Source organism: Ooceraea biroi, chromosome 13 (genome assembly GCF_003672135.1).
Source record: "Ooceraea biroi isolate clonal line C1 chromosome 13, Obir_v5.4, whole genome shotgun sequence".
Taxonomy (NCBI): Eukaryota; Metazoa; Arthropoda; class Insecta; order Hymenoptera; family Formicidae; genus Ooceraea; species Ooceraea biroi.
The window spans coordinates 1,235,265-1,249,645 of record NC_039518.1 but is presented as its reverse complement, the minus strand read 5'-3'; the positions used below and the strand labels follow the sequence as shown (position 1 = coordinate 1,249,645).

The 14,381-nt window shown below is 37.1% G+C and overlaps 1 protein-coding gene and 1 pseudogene across 2 annotated transcripts; one reads left to right on the top strand and one right to left on the bottom strand.

Moving 5' to 3' along the window:
* The first annotated feature begins 1,842 nt into the window (after nucleotides 1–1,842).
* Nucleotides 1,843–2,397, top strand: LOC113563274 (annotated as a pseudogene).
* A 5,159-nt stretch (nucleotides 2,398–7,556) lies between these two features.
* On the bottom strand, nucleotides 7,557–13,014 carry LOC105285315 (metallophosphoesterase domain-containing protein 1). 2 transcript variants are annotated; one of them, XM_011349455.3, is made up of 5 exons: nucleotides 12,757–13,014; nucleotides 12,434–12,578; nucleotides 11,833–12,109; nucleotides 8,005–8,231; nucleotides 7,557–7,934 (listed from the first exon to the last, which is right to left on the bottom strand). In XM_011349455.3, the coding sequence occupies exons 1-5, from the start codon at nucleotides 12,877–12,879 to the stop codon at nucleotides 7,807–7,809; spliced, it is 900 nt and encodes a 299-aa protein (XP_011347757.1). In that variant the 5' UTR covers nucleotides 12,880–13,014; the 3' UTR covers nucleotides 7,557–7,806. The 2 variants fall into 2 exon arrangements, with proteins under 2 accessions (XP_011347757.1, XP_019889162.1); XM_020033603.2 differs by having other exon boundaries at nucleotides 12,874–12,894.
* Nucleotides 13,015–14,381: the final 1,367 nt, after the last annotated feature.

Sequence of the window (14,381 nt, the reverse complement as noted above, 5' to 3'; positions counted from 1 at the left end):
GATAGATAACCGGATGGTGTTGCAAAACTCGTGCTAGATTTCTCTGGGGGTTTTGCGCATTTTTGTTATCGAAACGACAACAATCGCAAGAGTTTAAGTTCTGATAACATTTCATTTGACTACTTTACGTACCAGTATTTAAAAAAAGTGTGAAAAGGTTGTAAAAGTACGTTGCCTCTATATTTCTCATGCGGCGTACATCTTGGCGCGTACTTACTTAATGTTAAACAAAAGGAATTTATTTGCATGGTATCGTGTGTTTATCTGCAACAGAATGGGCACCCCTCTAATTAGGTAATTAATTGGCTACTGCCTGAAAATTAATATGATGATAATTACAAGGTTGAACCTAAAAACCGTTTTACAACTATGAAGCGAGGCTGCCATTAGAAGTTATCACTTGCCATTAGTTATAATCTCTAGATTATATCTTAGAAAATATCAAAGATATGTATTGTTTGTGGGAAAGATTTTGCAACTACAATTTTTCGAATTTCTGATAGAGTTGGGGTTATTTTCAGGATATTCTGCTGACCTGCCTACATGAGTATAATAATAGCAACTGAAGATTGTCGAGTGCAAGCGTTTGCAATGTCAATTGAACACGTTCGATTTGTAATATTACATTTTTCAATGAGAGAATAGAATTTCTTTGTAGGATAACAACTATATAATAATAATATCGTTGCTACAACACCAGCGCAGTGGTATCCCCCATGATGATGATGAATGCAAAACATTTTGGTCAGAGCATTCTTGATAATCCGCGAATAGAGGGCAAAATATTAATATAATAGCGGTACATTGTACGCAATTAGTTGGTTTTTTGTTTTTTTTTTTTTTTAGTGCGGGTACGACATGATGTTCATTGGGTACTAATTATTTGTAAGCTTAAACGATGTAATTGTTCCGAGTGTCTAATTGTCTATCCGCATTAATGCTTCAGTATCATAGGAATGTCAGTCGGTCGTTATACTGGTTTAAAAATGGACTCATGAAATATATACGATTGTGGAAGATACCTTTATAAGTTTATGCCATAACTTGGTGATTCCGCGCTCATTAAGCAAGTATTGATTTACTAAAAGATTTTCCCATCATCTTGCACAATGCATTTCTCTATGGTGAAAAACAACGTACTTAAAATGTACGGATATCATTACGAGTTTAACTAAATTTCTCATGTAATTGTGCACATAAATGTAAGTAAATGCACCCGTGATATTGGGACGCAAATTCGTTTATCGAAATTTACTCTTATATCTGTGTATTACACATACTTATATATATCCATACGAACGATTGTCCAACGTTTGCCCTTTGTTCATCCTCGTAAATCGCCCTTTGGTTAATGGAGACCGAGATGCATTGTGTTCCGTTTTGCGTTATAATTTTCGATAATTTTGCTTTCACTCTACAGTAGTATTGAGAGTCTAACTGGGGTGGCATTAGCAACGTCGTTTCCCGTGAAAAAAATATATTCTCTGAATATAATAGTTATAGAGAAATTCTATGTTCACGGACCATTATATTATTATTTTTCCCCTCTGAAAAAGAAAATCCTTTTGGCAATTCCTTTTACAAAACTATTTTGTAATCTTCAAATAAAGACTTGTACGACAGTCGAGATAAATTATGGCGTAGCTTTTAAAAAACAATTTTTATTCAGCTCCTCAAAAGTATAAACAGACTCGCTTTGTAATGTTCTTCTAATTCTCGTAACATGTTTTCGGCATGCCTTTCAAGACCTTTAATAGCAATTTCTTTAATTGCAGGACGGATTTCCAGTTTGCAAATGGACTTGAGGGCTCGTTCCGAATTCTCAAAAACTTACCTGTCGAAATGTATTTTTCACAACAGAGGGCGCCGCGCGCCGGATCTCCGCGAACTAGTGCGAATATGCTCTCTGTTGCTGGCGCGACATATTATACATGGAACGCTGCATGCTAGTCAAATACACGCGATTCTTTGACTCCGTAGACAATTTATTTGCCGACAGCTGTCCTCAAATGGATCAAGGAAGAATATGTTGAATGCGAAATAGCAATATCGTCCCCGATGGCGGGTGGTGCCAGAAGGTAAGTAAATCGGAGGAGAATGAAAAAACAGTGATTTCCATCGAAGACATTTAATTATTTGCCGTTCGCAGGTCCACATCTATCGCGGATCGACTGAACGTCGAGTTTGCCCTTAATCCAAAAGAGAGGAAAAGGCGAACGAAGTCGCAGTATTATTGGTCGGAGACGTCCAAAGACAGGGTCGCGATCTGGTCGACGACATGGCCCGATACTTGTGTACCGATCTGCCACGCAGCGGGAAGCTGTTTGGACAGCTGGTGCCAACGAAGTTTACGCGATACTCACGCTGTATATTCGTGGTCGCGCATCAGAGGATTAACAAGTGCCTGTTCTTCGAAGCTGTAGTACGTGGACCAAATATCCCCCAAGTTACGGTCACATGAAAGATTGCCCAAAGATTAGTAATCGTCTCGTTCACACTACCAAAAATCGGATATTAAGGGGAGCTGCTTTAGAACGCTGAAAATAAGGTATATTTATACGAATTGGTTTTGGAGAAACTATACAGCGATCATTATAAAACTTTGATGCATTTATTATACATGTTTAAAGATAAAAAAAATTATTTTTTGATTTGAATATATCGCCTGTAGAGGTCGTCCTGGAGAAATCTTAGTGCAGCCGCGTCGCGGCATTGCAAATTGGTGAGCATTCTCCTGCCTCCAATTTCATCAAACTGAAAATTGAAATATGTTCTCGTTATTTATGAATTCCCATCGTCGATGAACCTTAACATCATAAAAAATTAAGTTAAAATTATTTTTGCATGAAAAAGTTCACAACTTTGGCTAAAATGTACTTTTGTTTCTAAGCCACCATTTTGGCACTTTTCAACTTTTTTCTTCTTTTTGGTTCATCGACGATGGGAATTCATAAATAACGAGAAACATTTCAATTTTCAGTTTGACGAATTCGGAGGCAGGAGAATGCTCAGCAATTTGCAATGCCGGCACGCGCTGCACTAGATTCTCAGACGCCTTACAGGCGTTATCAAAAAAAATAATTTTTTTATCTTTAACATGTCTAATAATGCATTGTAAATTGGTGAGCATTCTCCTGCCTCCAAATTCATCCAAACGAAAAATTGAAATATTTTCTCGTTATTTATGAATTCCCATCGTCGAAAAAACCTTTACCATTCATAAAAACATTAAGTTAAACAATTATTTTTGCATGAAAAAGTTCAACAACTTTGCCTAAAAATCGTACTTTTGTGTTCTAAGCTCCACCATTTGGCACTTTTCAACTTTTTTCTTCTCTCTTTGGTTCATCGACGATGGGAATTCATAAATAACGAGAACACATTTCAATTTTTCAGTTTAGACGAAATTCGGAGGCAGGAGAATGCTCAGCAATTTGCAATGCCGGCGACGCGGCTGCACTAAGATTTCTCCAGGACGACCTCTACAAGCGATATGTTCAAACCAAAAAATAATTTTTTTTATCTTTAACATGTACTAATAATGCATTGTAAATTGGTGAGCATTCTCCTGCCTCCAAATTTCATCCAAACTGAAAAATTGAAATATTTTCTCGTTATTTATGAATTCCCATCGTCGATGAACCTTTAACATTCATAAAAACATTAAGTTAAACAATTATTTTTGCATGAAAAGTTCAACAACTTTGCCTAAAATCGTACTTTTGTGTTCTAAGCTCCACCATTTTGGCACTTTTCAATTTTTTCTTCTCTCTTTGGTTCATCGACGATGGGAATTCATAAATAACGAGAACACATTTCAATTTTCAGTTTAGACGAAATTCGGAGGCAGGAGAATGCTCACCAATTTGCAATGCCGGCGACGCGGCTGCACTAAGATTTCTCCAGGACGACCTCTACAAGCGATATATTCAAACCAAAAAATAATTTTTTTTATCTTTAAACATGTACTAATAAATGCATTGTAAATTGGTGAGCATTCTCCTGCCTCCAAACTTCATCCAAACTGAAAAATTGAAATATTTTCTCGTTATTTATGAATTCCCATCGTCGATGAACCTTTAATATTCATAAAACATAAGTTAAACAATTATTTTGCATGAAAAAGTTCAACAACTTTGCCTAAAAATCGTACTTTTGTGTTCTAAGCTCCACCATTTGGCACTTTTCAACTTTTTTCTTCTCTCTTGGTTCATCGACGATGGGAATTCATAAATAACGAGAACATATTTCAATTTTTCAGTTTAGACGAAATTCGGAGGCAGGAGAATGCTCAGCAATTTGCAATGCCGGCGACGCGGCTGCACTAAGATTTCTCCAGGACGACCTCTACAGGCGATATATTCAAATCAAAAAATAATTTTTTTTATCTTTAAACATGTACTAATAATGCATTGTAAATTGGTGAGCATTCTCCTGCCTCCAAACTTCATCCAAACGAAAAATTGAAATATTTTCTCGTTATTTATGAATTCCCATCGTCGAAAACCTTTACCATTCATAAAAACATTAAGTTAAACAATTATTTTTGCATGAAAAAGTTCAACAACTTTGCCTAAAAATCGTACTTTTGTGTTCTAAGCTCCACCATTTTGGCACTTTTCAACTTTTTTCTTCTCTCTTTGGTTCATCGACGATGGGAATTCATAAATAACGAGAACACATTTCAATTTTTCAGTTTAGACGAAATTCGGAGGCAGGAGAATGCTCAGCAATTTGCAATGCCGGCGACGCGGCTGCACTAAGATTTCTCCAGGACGACCTCTACAAGCGATATGTTCAAACCAAAAATAATTTTTTTTATCTTTAAACATGTACTAATAAATGCATTGTAAATTGGTGAGCATTCTCCTGCCTCCAAATTTCATCCAAACTGAAAAATTGAAATATTTTCTCGTTATTTATGAATTCCCATCGTCGATGAACCTTTAACATTCATAAAAACATTAAGTTAAACAATTATTTTTGCATGAAAAAGTTCAACAACTTTGCCTAAAAATCGTACTTTTGTGTTCTAAGCTCCACCATTTTGGCACTTTTCAACTTTTTTCTTCTCTCTTTGGTTCATCGACGATGGGAATTCATAAATAACGAGAACATATTTCAATTTTTCAGTTTAGACGAAATTCGGAGGCAGGAGAATGCTCACAATTTGCAATGCCGGCGACGCGGCTGCACTAAGATTTCTCCAGGACGACCTCTACAAGCGATATATTCAAACCAAAAAATAATTTTTTTTATCTTTAAACATGTACTAATAAATGCATTGTAAATTGGTGAGCATTCTCCTGCCTCCAAACTTCATCCAAACTGAAAAATTGAAATATTTTCTCGTTATTTATGAATTCCCATCGTCGAAAAACCTTTAAATTCATAAAAACATTAAGTTAAACAATTATTTTTGCATGAAAAGTTCAACAACTTTGCCTAAAAATCGTACTTTTGTGTTCTAAGCTCCACCATTTTGGCACTTTTCAACTTTTTTCTTCTCTCTTTGGTTCATCGACGATGGGAATTCATAAATAACGAGAACATATTTCAATTTTTCAGTTTAGACGAAATTCGGAGGCAGGAGAATGCTCAGCAATTTGCAATGCCGGCGACGCGGCTGCACTAAGATTTCTCCAGGACGACCTCTACAAGCGATATGTTCAAACCAAAAAATAATTTTTTTTATCTTTAAACATGTACTAATAAATGCATTGTAAATTGGTGAGCATTCTCCTGCCTCCAAATTTCATCCAAACTGAAAAATTGAAATATTTTCTCGTTATTTATGAATTCCCATCGTCGATGAACCTTTAATATTCATAAAAACATTACTTTTGCATGAAAAAGTTCAACAACTTTGCCTAAAAATCGTACTTTTGTGTTCTAAGCGCCACCATTTTGGCACTTTTCAACTTTTTTCTTCTCTCTTTGGTTCATCGACGATGGGAATTCATAAATAACGAGAAGATATTTCAATTTTTCAGTTTGGAGAAATTTGGAGGCAGGAGAATGCTCACCAATTTGCAATGCCGGCTGCACTAAGATGCCTCCAGGACGACCTCTACAGGCGATATATTCAAATCAAAAAATAATTTTTTTCATCTTTAAACATGCACTAATAAATGCATCAAAGTTTTATAATGATCCGCTGTATAGTTTCTCCAAAAACATTCGTAAAATTATACCTTATTTTCAGCGTTCTAAAGCAGGCTCCCCCCTTAACTAGAAAATAATTTAATTGATCAAAAAGCTGCATAAGAATTCACCAAGCGTTCCATTTTTCAGTGTATCGACGTCTCGATGATGTTTGCTGAGGCCGTGAGGCGGACTCATAACGGTGAATCTGTATCGTACCTGTTTTCAAATGTACCGTATTAGATGAAAATCTTTCGTGATCTACCTTACAAGCCATGTAAGAAGAATGAGTACTCTTTTTACATTAATTGTTTATTGTTATTGTTAGCTAAAGATAACTACGTTCGCCTGCCAGCCAGCAGGCTGGCTTACCTATTTTCTGTGTCCCAATTCTAAATTGAGATTTATAGTTTGCTCTATTTTTTCATGAATTTCTGAGTGACAATTGTGACAGTAATCAGATCGAAATCGTGATGAATTTTTAGAGAGAGAGAAAGAGAGAAATTTGTATATATATATATACATAGACATGTTTTCTTGAAAAACTTTTACGATAGAAAATGTAATGATATTTTAGAGTTTTGTTGCGATCAAAATTATAGCTTCAGCTCTATGTAATTTATAATATTATAGCTTATCCTTTTTATCTTTCTCAATTAAGGAAGAATGATCAGAGTTGTGGACATGATTGATCTGTTACAATGGCAAAATAGTAATTTAATTAATCGTGGTGTCGGCACACCACGATTAAAGTGTCATATCAGTGCACATAGATCTATCAGATAATTTGCTAACATGGACCTCGTATTTAAATAAATCTTAGAGATTTATAATACTTGTAGGGAAGAATTTTTCATATATCGATACGGAAGTCGGCAAGAAAAATTTCGTAATTATACTATTTAGAGTGAGAGAGACAGGGAGAAAGAGAGTCTATCGCGTTACAAGTACCATATATACAATAGAGAAATGGCGCTGACCGTATTTAGCGTAATGAATTACTGACGATATCAAAATGAATGTAGTAATAAATATACAAATTTCGCTTTTATTAAAACAATCGCGAACCAATATATGAATTTAGTTTAACATGACAACACATGATTGCAAATTCTTCTTACTCAACGAAAAAGTGCCACTTGTTATTCGTGTGAGTATTGCAATAAATGTATGAAAAGTAAAACATGGCCCTACTTTCGTGTCTACTTATTGAATAGCGAACTACCATTATTTATGTCAAGCAGTGCATTCTGATAAAATCTGATTTTTATTATTTACCGAGTATCGAGTTTATTAAAAGTTACTTGAACGTTCATATTCTCTTAACAAATATTTACGATTGTATTTTATCGCAAAATTAGAAAATGGAGAGGAGAATTCACAGGATTTGATTTTATTCGAAGAACAACATATTGAATTGTATTATGAAATTTTATTAGAAAATCGTGTGAAAATGAAAGACAATTGAATGCAAATTGATAACTCATACGATATATTTTATACACGTGTGGTTGAAAAATTAAGGCAAGAAACTTCCATACGTATTTTTATATCGGTCATACACCGATTTTCTTTAGTTTACAAAATTCGAAACTTCATAATGCAACATTGTGCAATGAAGCGTAGGTCGATAGCGTTGGATATATTACCTCGGCTGATGGTTCACGATTTTTGAACACCGGGAGGTAATGTTATATCAAATACTATTGGTGGATTATTCGGCAGATAATTCAAATCGCACGTCGACGCATTGATATATATTATCTTGCCGTCTGAAGATATACCATATCCTGCAAGACACAAAATTATGTAGCTCGAATAATTTTTATTTCGACCTCGCGCTTAAAAACTTCGTCGTACCTTCGTGTATGTGACCGAATACGTGATACTTGGGTTTCACGCGATTTTGCACCGTTGACAATAATTCGACACATCCGGCGCGTACGTCAGTGCAACACAGGTCCCCATAACCGACGGGAGGCGTGTGCGTCACGAGGATATCGGTGTCCGACGGAATCATTTCCCACTTTAACAGACACGCTTCTCCTCGTGGCACGTTAAAGGCCCACTTGCAAAACTCTGGCTGCCTAAAGTTTCGAAACGAAATGTCCCTCAAAACAAGAATCTCTTATACCTGAAATTGTTTCCTACAAATATTCTTCATAGCATCTCCCCAAGTAGGCACGCACACACATCTTTTTCCGTGGCATGCCTCGAGCGATTAGCTTTATCTTCCACACATAACATATAGAGAATTCATAAATGTGAAAGAATGTCGCAACATTTACTTAATCGTAGAATATCGAAATACGAAATTTCATAACACTCGAAGAATAATAGGAAAATATATTTAATATTAGGGGTGTGATTTAGTTTTGAGGGTTTTTTTGCTCAAAAACGCATGTATTTAAATATGATAATGAATGAATGCCTTAATCAAAATATTTTCCTTCGTTTTCTATAACTTTTCCCATCTTTCTGGCAAGAGATGGATTCCACCACGATCAAATGACTCTTCTTTTCAGTTGATCCATTCGTCGACGAATTTTCGCACTTCTTCGAAATTATGAAAGTGTGTATCCTCTAAAGCGTGTTGCATCGACCGGAACAAATAATAATCGCATGGAGCAATGTCCGGAGAATACGCGGGGTGCGGTAAGACTTGCCATTCAAGCTCTAATAGTGTTTGTTTCACTGATAACGCAACGTGAGGTCGAGCGTTGTCACGAAGAAGAATCACTTTCCGTCGTTTGCTCGCAATTGGTGGTCGTTTATGGTCCAATGCTTGCTTCAACTTGTACAATTGGTGTCGATAACGATCAGCCGTGACAGTCTCGTGCGGATTTAACAGCTCATAGTACACTATCCCACCAAATACGGAGCATTACTTTTGAACCGTGAATATTGCGTCTCGGAGTGGATGTTGATGGTTCGCCTGGATCCACCCATGATTTTCCGCGTTTCGGATTATCAAAATAGATCCACTTTTCATCCCCAGTAACAATCCGAGACAAAGGACTCTTCTTTTTTTACCTGGCGATCAACGAAATGCAAATGTTCAACCGGTTCGCAATGGCACTTTCCGATAATTGATGTCGAACCCATTTCCCTTCTTTCTGAATTTTTCCCATTTCATGTAAATGTTTGGTAACTGTTGTACGATCAACACTTAATGCTCTGGCAAGTTCTGAAGTGGATCGTGTTGGATTTTCGTGCAATAATGCTTGCAACTCTGCATTTTCAAGCTTTCTTGGTTGTCCCGAGCGTTCTTTGTCCTTCACATCAGTATCACCACTTTTAAAGCGTCCAAACCAGTATTCACACGTCTTAATTGATGGAGCAGAATCACCATGAGTTTCCACAAGAATTCTATAACCGTCAGCCGCAGTTTTCTTTTGATTAAAAAACAAAAGCAACGCATGTCGAAAATGCTAAAGAGCTTTCGGAAGTTGCATTTTTACGATGATACAAACCCGACTGTTATTGCATCTATTGCTATAATGCTACTGAATGTCATGGATAATGTCAACACTGTAAGAAACAACAGTTATCGGAAACAGCTATTGGAACAAACTGACACTACAGCCATCTGTTGCAAAACCCTCAAAACTATTAGGGGTGTGATTTAGTTTTGAGGGTTTTTTTGCTCAAAAACGCATGTATTTAAATATGATAATGAATGAATACCTTAATCAAAATATTTTCCTTCGTTTTCTATAACTTTTTCCCATCTTTCTGGCAAGAGATGGATTCCACCACGATCAAATGACTCTTCTTTCGAGTTGATCCATTCGTCGACGAATTTTCGCACTTCTTCGAAATTATCAAAGTGTGTATCCTCTAAAGCGTGTTGCATCGACCGGAACAAATAATAATCGCATGGAGCAATGTCCGGAGAATACGCGGGGTGCGGTAAGACTTGCCATTCAAGCTCTAATAGTGTTTGTTTCACTGATAACGCAACGTGAGGTCGAGCGTTGTCACGAAGAAGAATCACTTTCCGTCGTTTGCTCGCAATTGGTGGTCGTTTATGGTCCAATGCTTGCTTCAACTTGTACAATTGGTGTCGATAACGATCAGCCGTGACAGTCTCGTGCGGATTTAACAGCTCATAGTACACTATCCCACCAAATACGGAGCATTACTTTTGAACCGTGAATATTGCGTCTCGGAGTGGATGTTGATGGTTCGCCTGGATCCACCCATGATTTTCCGCGTTTCGGATTATCAAAATAGATCCACTTTTCATCCCCAGTAACAATCCGAGACAAAGGACTCTTCTTTTTTTACCTGGCGATCAACGAAATGCAAATGTTCAACCGGTTCGCAATGGCACTTTCCGATAATTGATGTCGAACCCATTTCCCTTCTTTCTGAAGTTTTTCCATTTCATGTAAATGTTTGGTAACTGTTGTACGATCAACATTTAATGCTCTGGCAAGAAATGGATTCCACCACGATAAAATGACTCTTCTTTTCAGTTGATCCATTCGTCGACGAATTTTCGCACTTCTTCCAAATTATCAAAGTGTGTATCCTCTAAAGCGTCTTGCATCCACCGGAACAAATAATAATCGCATGGAGCAATGTCCGGAGAATACGCGGGGTGCGGTAAGACTTGCCATTCAAGCTCTAATAGTGTTTGTTTCACTGATAACGCAACGTGAGGTCGAGCGTTGTCACGAAGAAGAATCACTTTCCGTCGTTTGCTCGCAATTGGTGGTCGTTTTTGGTCCAATGCTTGCTTCAACTTGTACAATTGGTGTCGATAACGATCAGCCGTGACAGTCTCGTGCGGATTTAACAGCTCATAGTACACTATCCCACCAAATACGGAGCATTACTTTTGAACCGTGAATATTGCGTCTCGGAGTGGATGTTGATGGTTCGCCTGGATCCACCCATGATTTTCTGCGTTTCGGATTATCAAAATAGATCCACTTTTCATCCCCAGTAACAATCCGAGACAAAAGACTCTTCTTTTTTTGCCTGGCGATCAACGAAATGCAAATGTTCAAATGGCACTTTCCGATAATTGATGTCGAACCCATTTCCCTTCTTTCTGAATTTTTCCCATTTCATGTAAATGTTTGGTAACTGTTGTACGATCAACATTTAATGCTCTGGCAAGTTCTGAAGTGGATTGTGTTGGATTTTCGTCCAATAATGCCTGCAAATCTGCATTTTCAAGCTTTCTTGGTTGTCCCGAGCGTTCTTTGTCCTTCACATCAGTATCACCACTTTTAAAGCGTCCAAACCAGTATTCACACGTCTTAATTGATGGAGCAGAATCACCATGAGTTTCCACAAGAATTCTATAACCGTCAGCCGCAGTTTTCTTTTGATTAAAAAACAAAAGCAACGCATGTCGAAAATGCTAAAGAGCTTTCGGAAGTTGTATTTTTACGATGATACAAACACGACTGTTATTGCATCTATTGCTATAATGCTACTGAATGTCATGGATAATGTCAAGACTGTAAGAAACAACAGTTATCGGAAACAGCTATTGGAACAAACTGACACTACAGCCATCTGTTGCAAAACCCTCAAAACTAAATCACACTCCTAATAGATATCATTTTCCTGACGTTAATTGATTTAAGGTTTTTTTCCAATTGATTGCAGTCCCTACATTTGTTTACCGTTAAGCTACTTAGTGAGGCTAACATACGATGGAACATTTACCATGGAGTACCATATATCTTGATCCCGTCCACTATAATCTCCGAATCCTCCAAGTATGTACAATTTGTCAAATAATCCTTAATGTTAGTAGTTTTAATAGCTTCGGCAAGAGTGTCCTTCGACATGCCCAGAGTAGGAATATCGTCGAGTATACTGGTGCCTGTGTGTTTCTGGTGATCTCCACTGGTATGCACCGAGAATGGATGCGTGAACGTCGGGTCAAAGCTGAGTTCATGATTTCCAGCTATGACTATTTTGTGCTTGTGCGGTAAATTACCTGGATCACACGATACACTGCTTCTTAACTTTCCCAATTTATTGGTTTGACCGGAAAGTCCATGCCAGGCTCCTTAACAAAATTCAAACGCAAAACTCCAACATTTTTAATTATTTTATTTATTATTACTTTTAATTTAATATCACTAAAACATTAAGAATTAATACAAGATTCTTTTGTATTCAGACGCAAAATTTGTAATATTCTTGATGTAGAGAGTTTGCGTTCGACTTCAGAGAATCGGCATTGACTGGATTTTCCAGTGAATTCAACATTTCTCACTGACGTAGCAGAAGTAGACGACACGGCGTTGATTAACATTACCTATCCAGTTATTGAAGTCAATGACTTCTTGTAGGCTGCCACATTTCGTGAAATCTCCGGCGTGGATGAAGACGTCGCCCGCGGGTATGTCAAATTTTATGAAAGGCGTGAGAGAGTGCGTGTCGCTCATACATACCACACGTAACTGGAAATTAAAAGGGCATTTATGGAAACTGTTCGATCTACAACGCGCAGAAGTTCATGCGTTTGTTTGGACGCAGCGGAAACGGAGTAGAAACAGGTATTAGCGGCTCTTTGAGGTTAACTTCACGCGTTTTTCCATGGAGAAAATTCGAGAGACGATAAAAATCAGGTAGACGTACTTTGTCGCTCGCCGCTTCGGTCGTCGGTAATTTGGCGTTTATTTTCACGACTTTTTGATTGTGAGACAACTCGCGCCAGGCTGCAGTGGGATCCCCTGTCAACGGATGAACACCTACCTTCATGCTGAACGAGTAAATATGACAGCCGGTCGTTGTGCATGTACACTAAGGTGCATAAATGACTTCCTTTTTCGGTGTAAATGGTGTAGATAAGCGTGCCATCTGCGTGGTCGAATGTATGCTGCGCTTATCTACACCTATCTACACCGAAAAAGGAAGTCATTTATGCACCTCAGTGTACATACATACATACCTTTGACTATATAACCATCGACTGCTAGTTGGCTTTTCATGCTGTAATCAACATCACGAGCGCCGCCATAGGTTAAGTGGCAAATTCTGGTACCTCAATAACAAATGTGAATTCACATCAGTTCACATGCAGACATGCAGTAGGAAACTTACGTTCGTAGGTTAATGTGCTGTTATAATATATACGCGTAGACGTTAAAATACGCAAGACAAACATTAAAATGTTTGTCTATTATTGTATACAAGGGTGCAAGTCTACAACATAAAATAAATTTGAGACGCGAGAGTTTTCCTCCAAACTGGCACAATAAATTATAGAACCCTTAAGGGGGGAGCCTGCTTTAGAACGCTGAAAATAAGGTATATTTTACGAATTGGTTTTGGAGAAACTATACAGCGGATCATTATAAAACTTTGATGCATTTATTAGTACATGTTTAAAGATAAAAAAAATTATTTTTTGATTTGAATATATCGATTGTAGAGGTCGTCCTGGAGAAATCTTAGTGCAGCCGCGTCGCCGGCATTGCAAATTGGTGAGCATTCTCCTGCCTCCGAATTTCGTCTAAACTGAAAAATTGAAATATGTTCTCGTTATTTATGAATTCCCATCGTCGATGAACCAAAGAGAGAAGAAAAAAGTTGAAAAGTGCCAAAATGGTGGAGCTTAGAACACAAAAGTACGATTTTTAGGCAAAGTTGTTGAACTTTTTCATGCAAAAATAATTGTTTAACTTAATGTTTTTATGAATTTTAAAGGTTCATCGACGATGGGAATTCATAAATAACAAGAAAATATTTCAATTTTTCAGTTTGATGAAATTCGGAGGCAGGAAATGCTCACCAATTTACAATGCATTTATTAGTACATGTTTAAAGATAAAAAAAATTATTTTTTGGTTTGAACATATCGCTTGTAGAGGTCGTCCTGGAGAAATCTTAGTGCAGCCGCGTCGCCGGCATTGCAAATTGCTGAGCATTCTCCTGCCTCCGAATTTCGTCTAAACTGAAAAATTGAAATATGTTCTCGTTATTTATGAATTCCCATCGTCGATGAACCAAAGAGAGAAGAAAAAAGTTGAAAAGTGCCAAAATGGTGGAGCTTAGAACACAAAAGTACAATTTTTAGGCAAAGTTTTTGAACTTTTTCATGCAAAAATAATTGCTTAACTTAATGTTTTTATGAATATTAAAGGTTCATCGACGATGGGAATTCATAAATAACAAGAAAATATTTCAATTCTTCAGTTTGATGAAATTCGGAGGCAGGAAATGCTCACCAATTTACAATGCATTTATTAGTACATGTTTAA

Excerpts from the sequence above, each read along its gene's own strand:
- LOC105285315 (XM_011349455.3), bottom strand. The coding sequence starts at position 12,879 with ATGAAGGTAGGTGTTCATCCGTTGACAGGGGATCCCACTGCAGCCTGG. Across the intron at positions 8,232-11,832 it reads AAGATATATGGTACTCCATG|GCAGCCAGAGTTTTGCAAGT; the intron begins GTAAATGTTCCA and ends TCGAAACTTTAG. Across the intron at positions 7,935-8,004 it reads ATTCGGTCACATACACGAAG|GATATGGTATATCTTCAGAC; the intron begins GTACGACGAAGT and ends TGTGTCTTGCAG.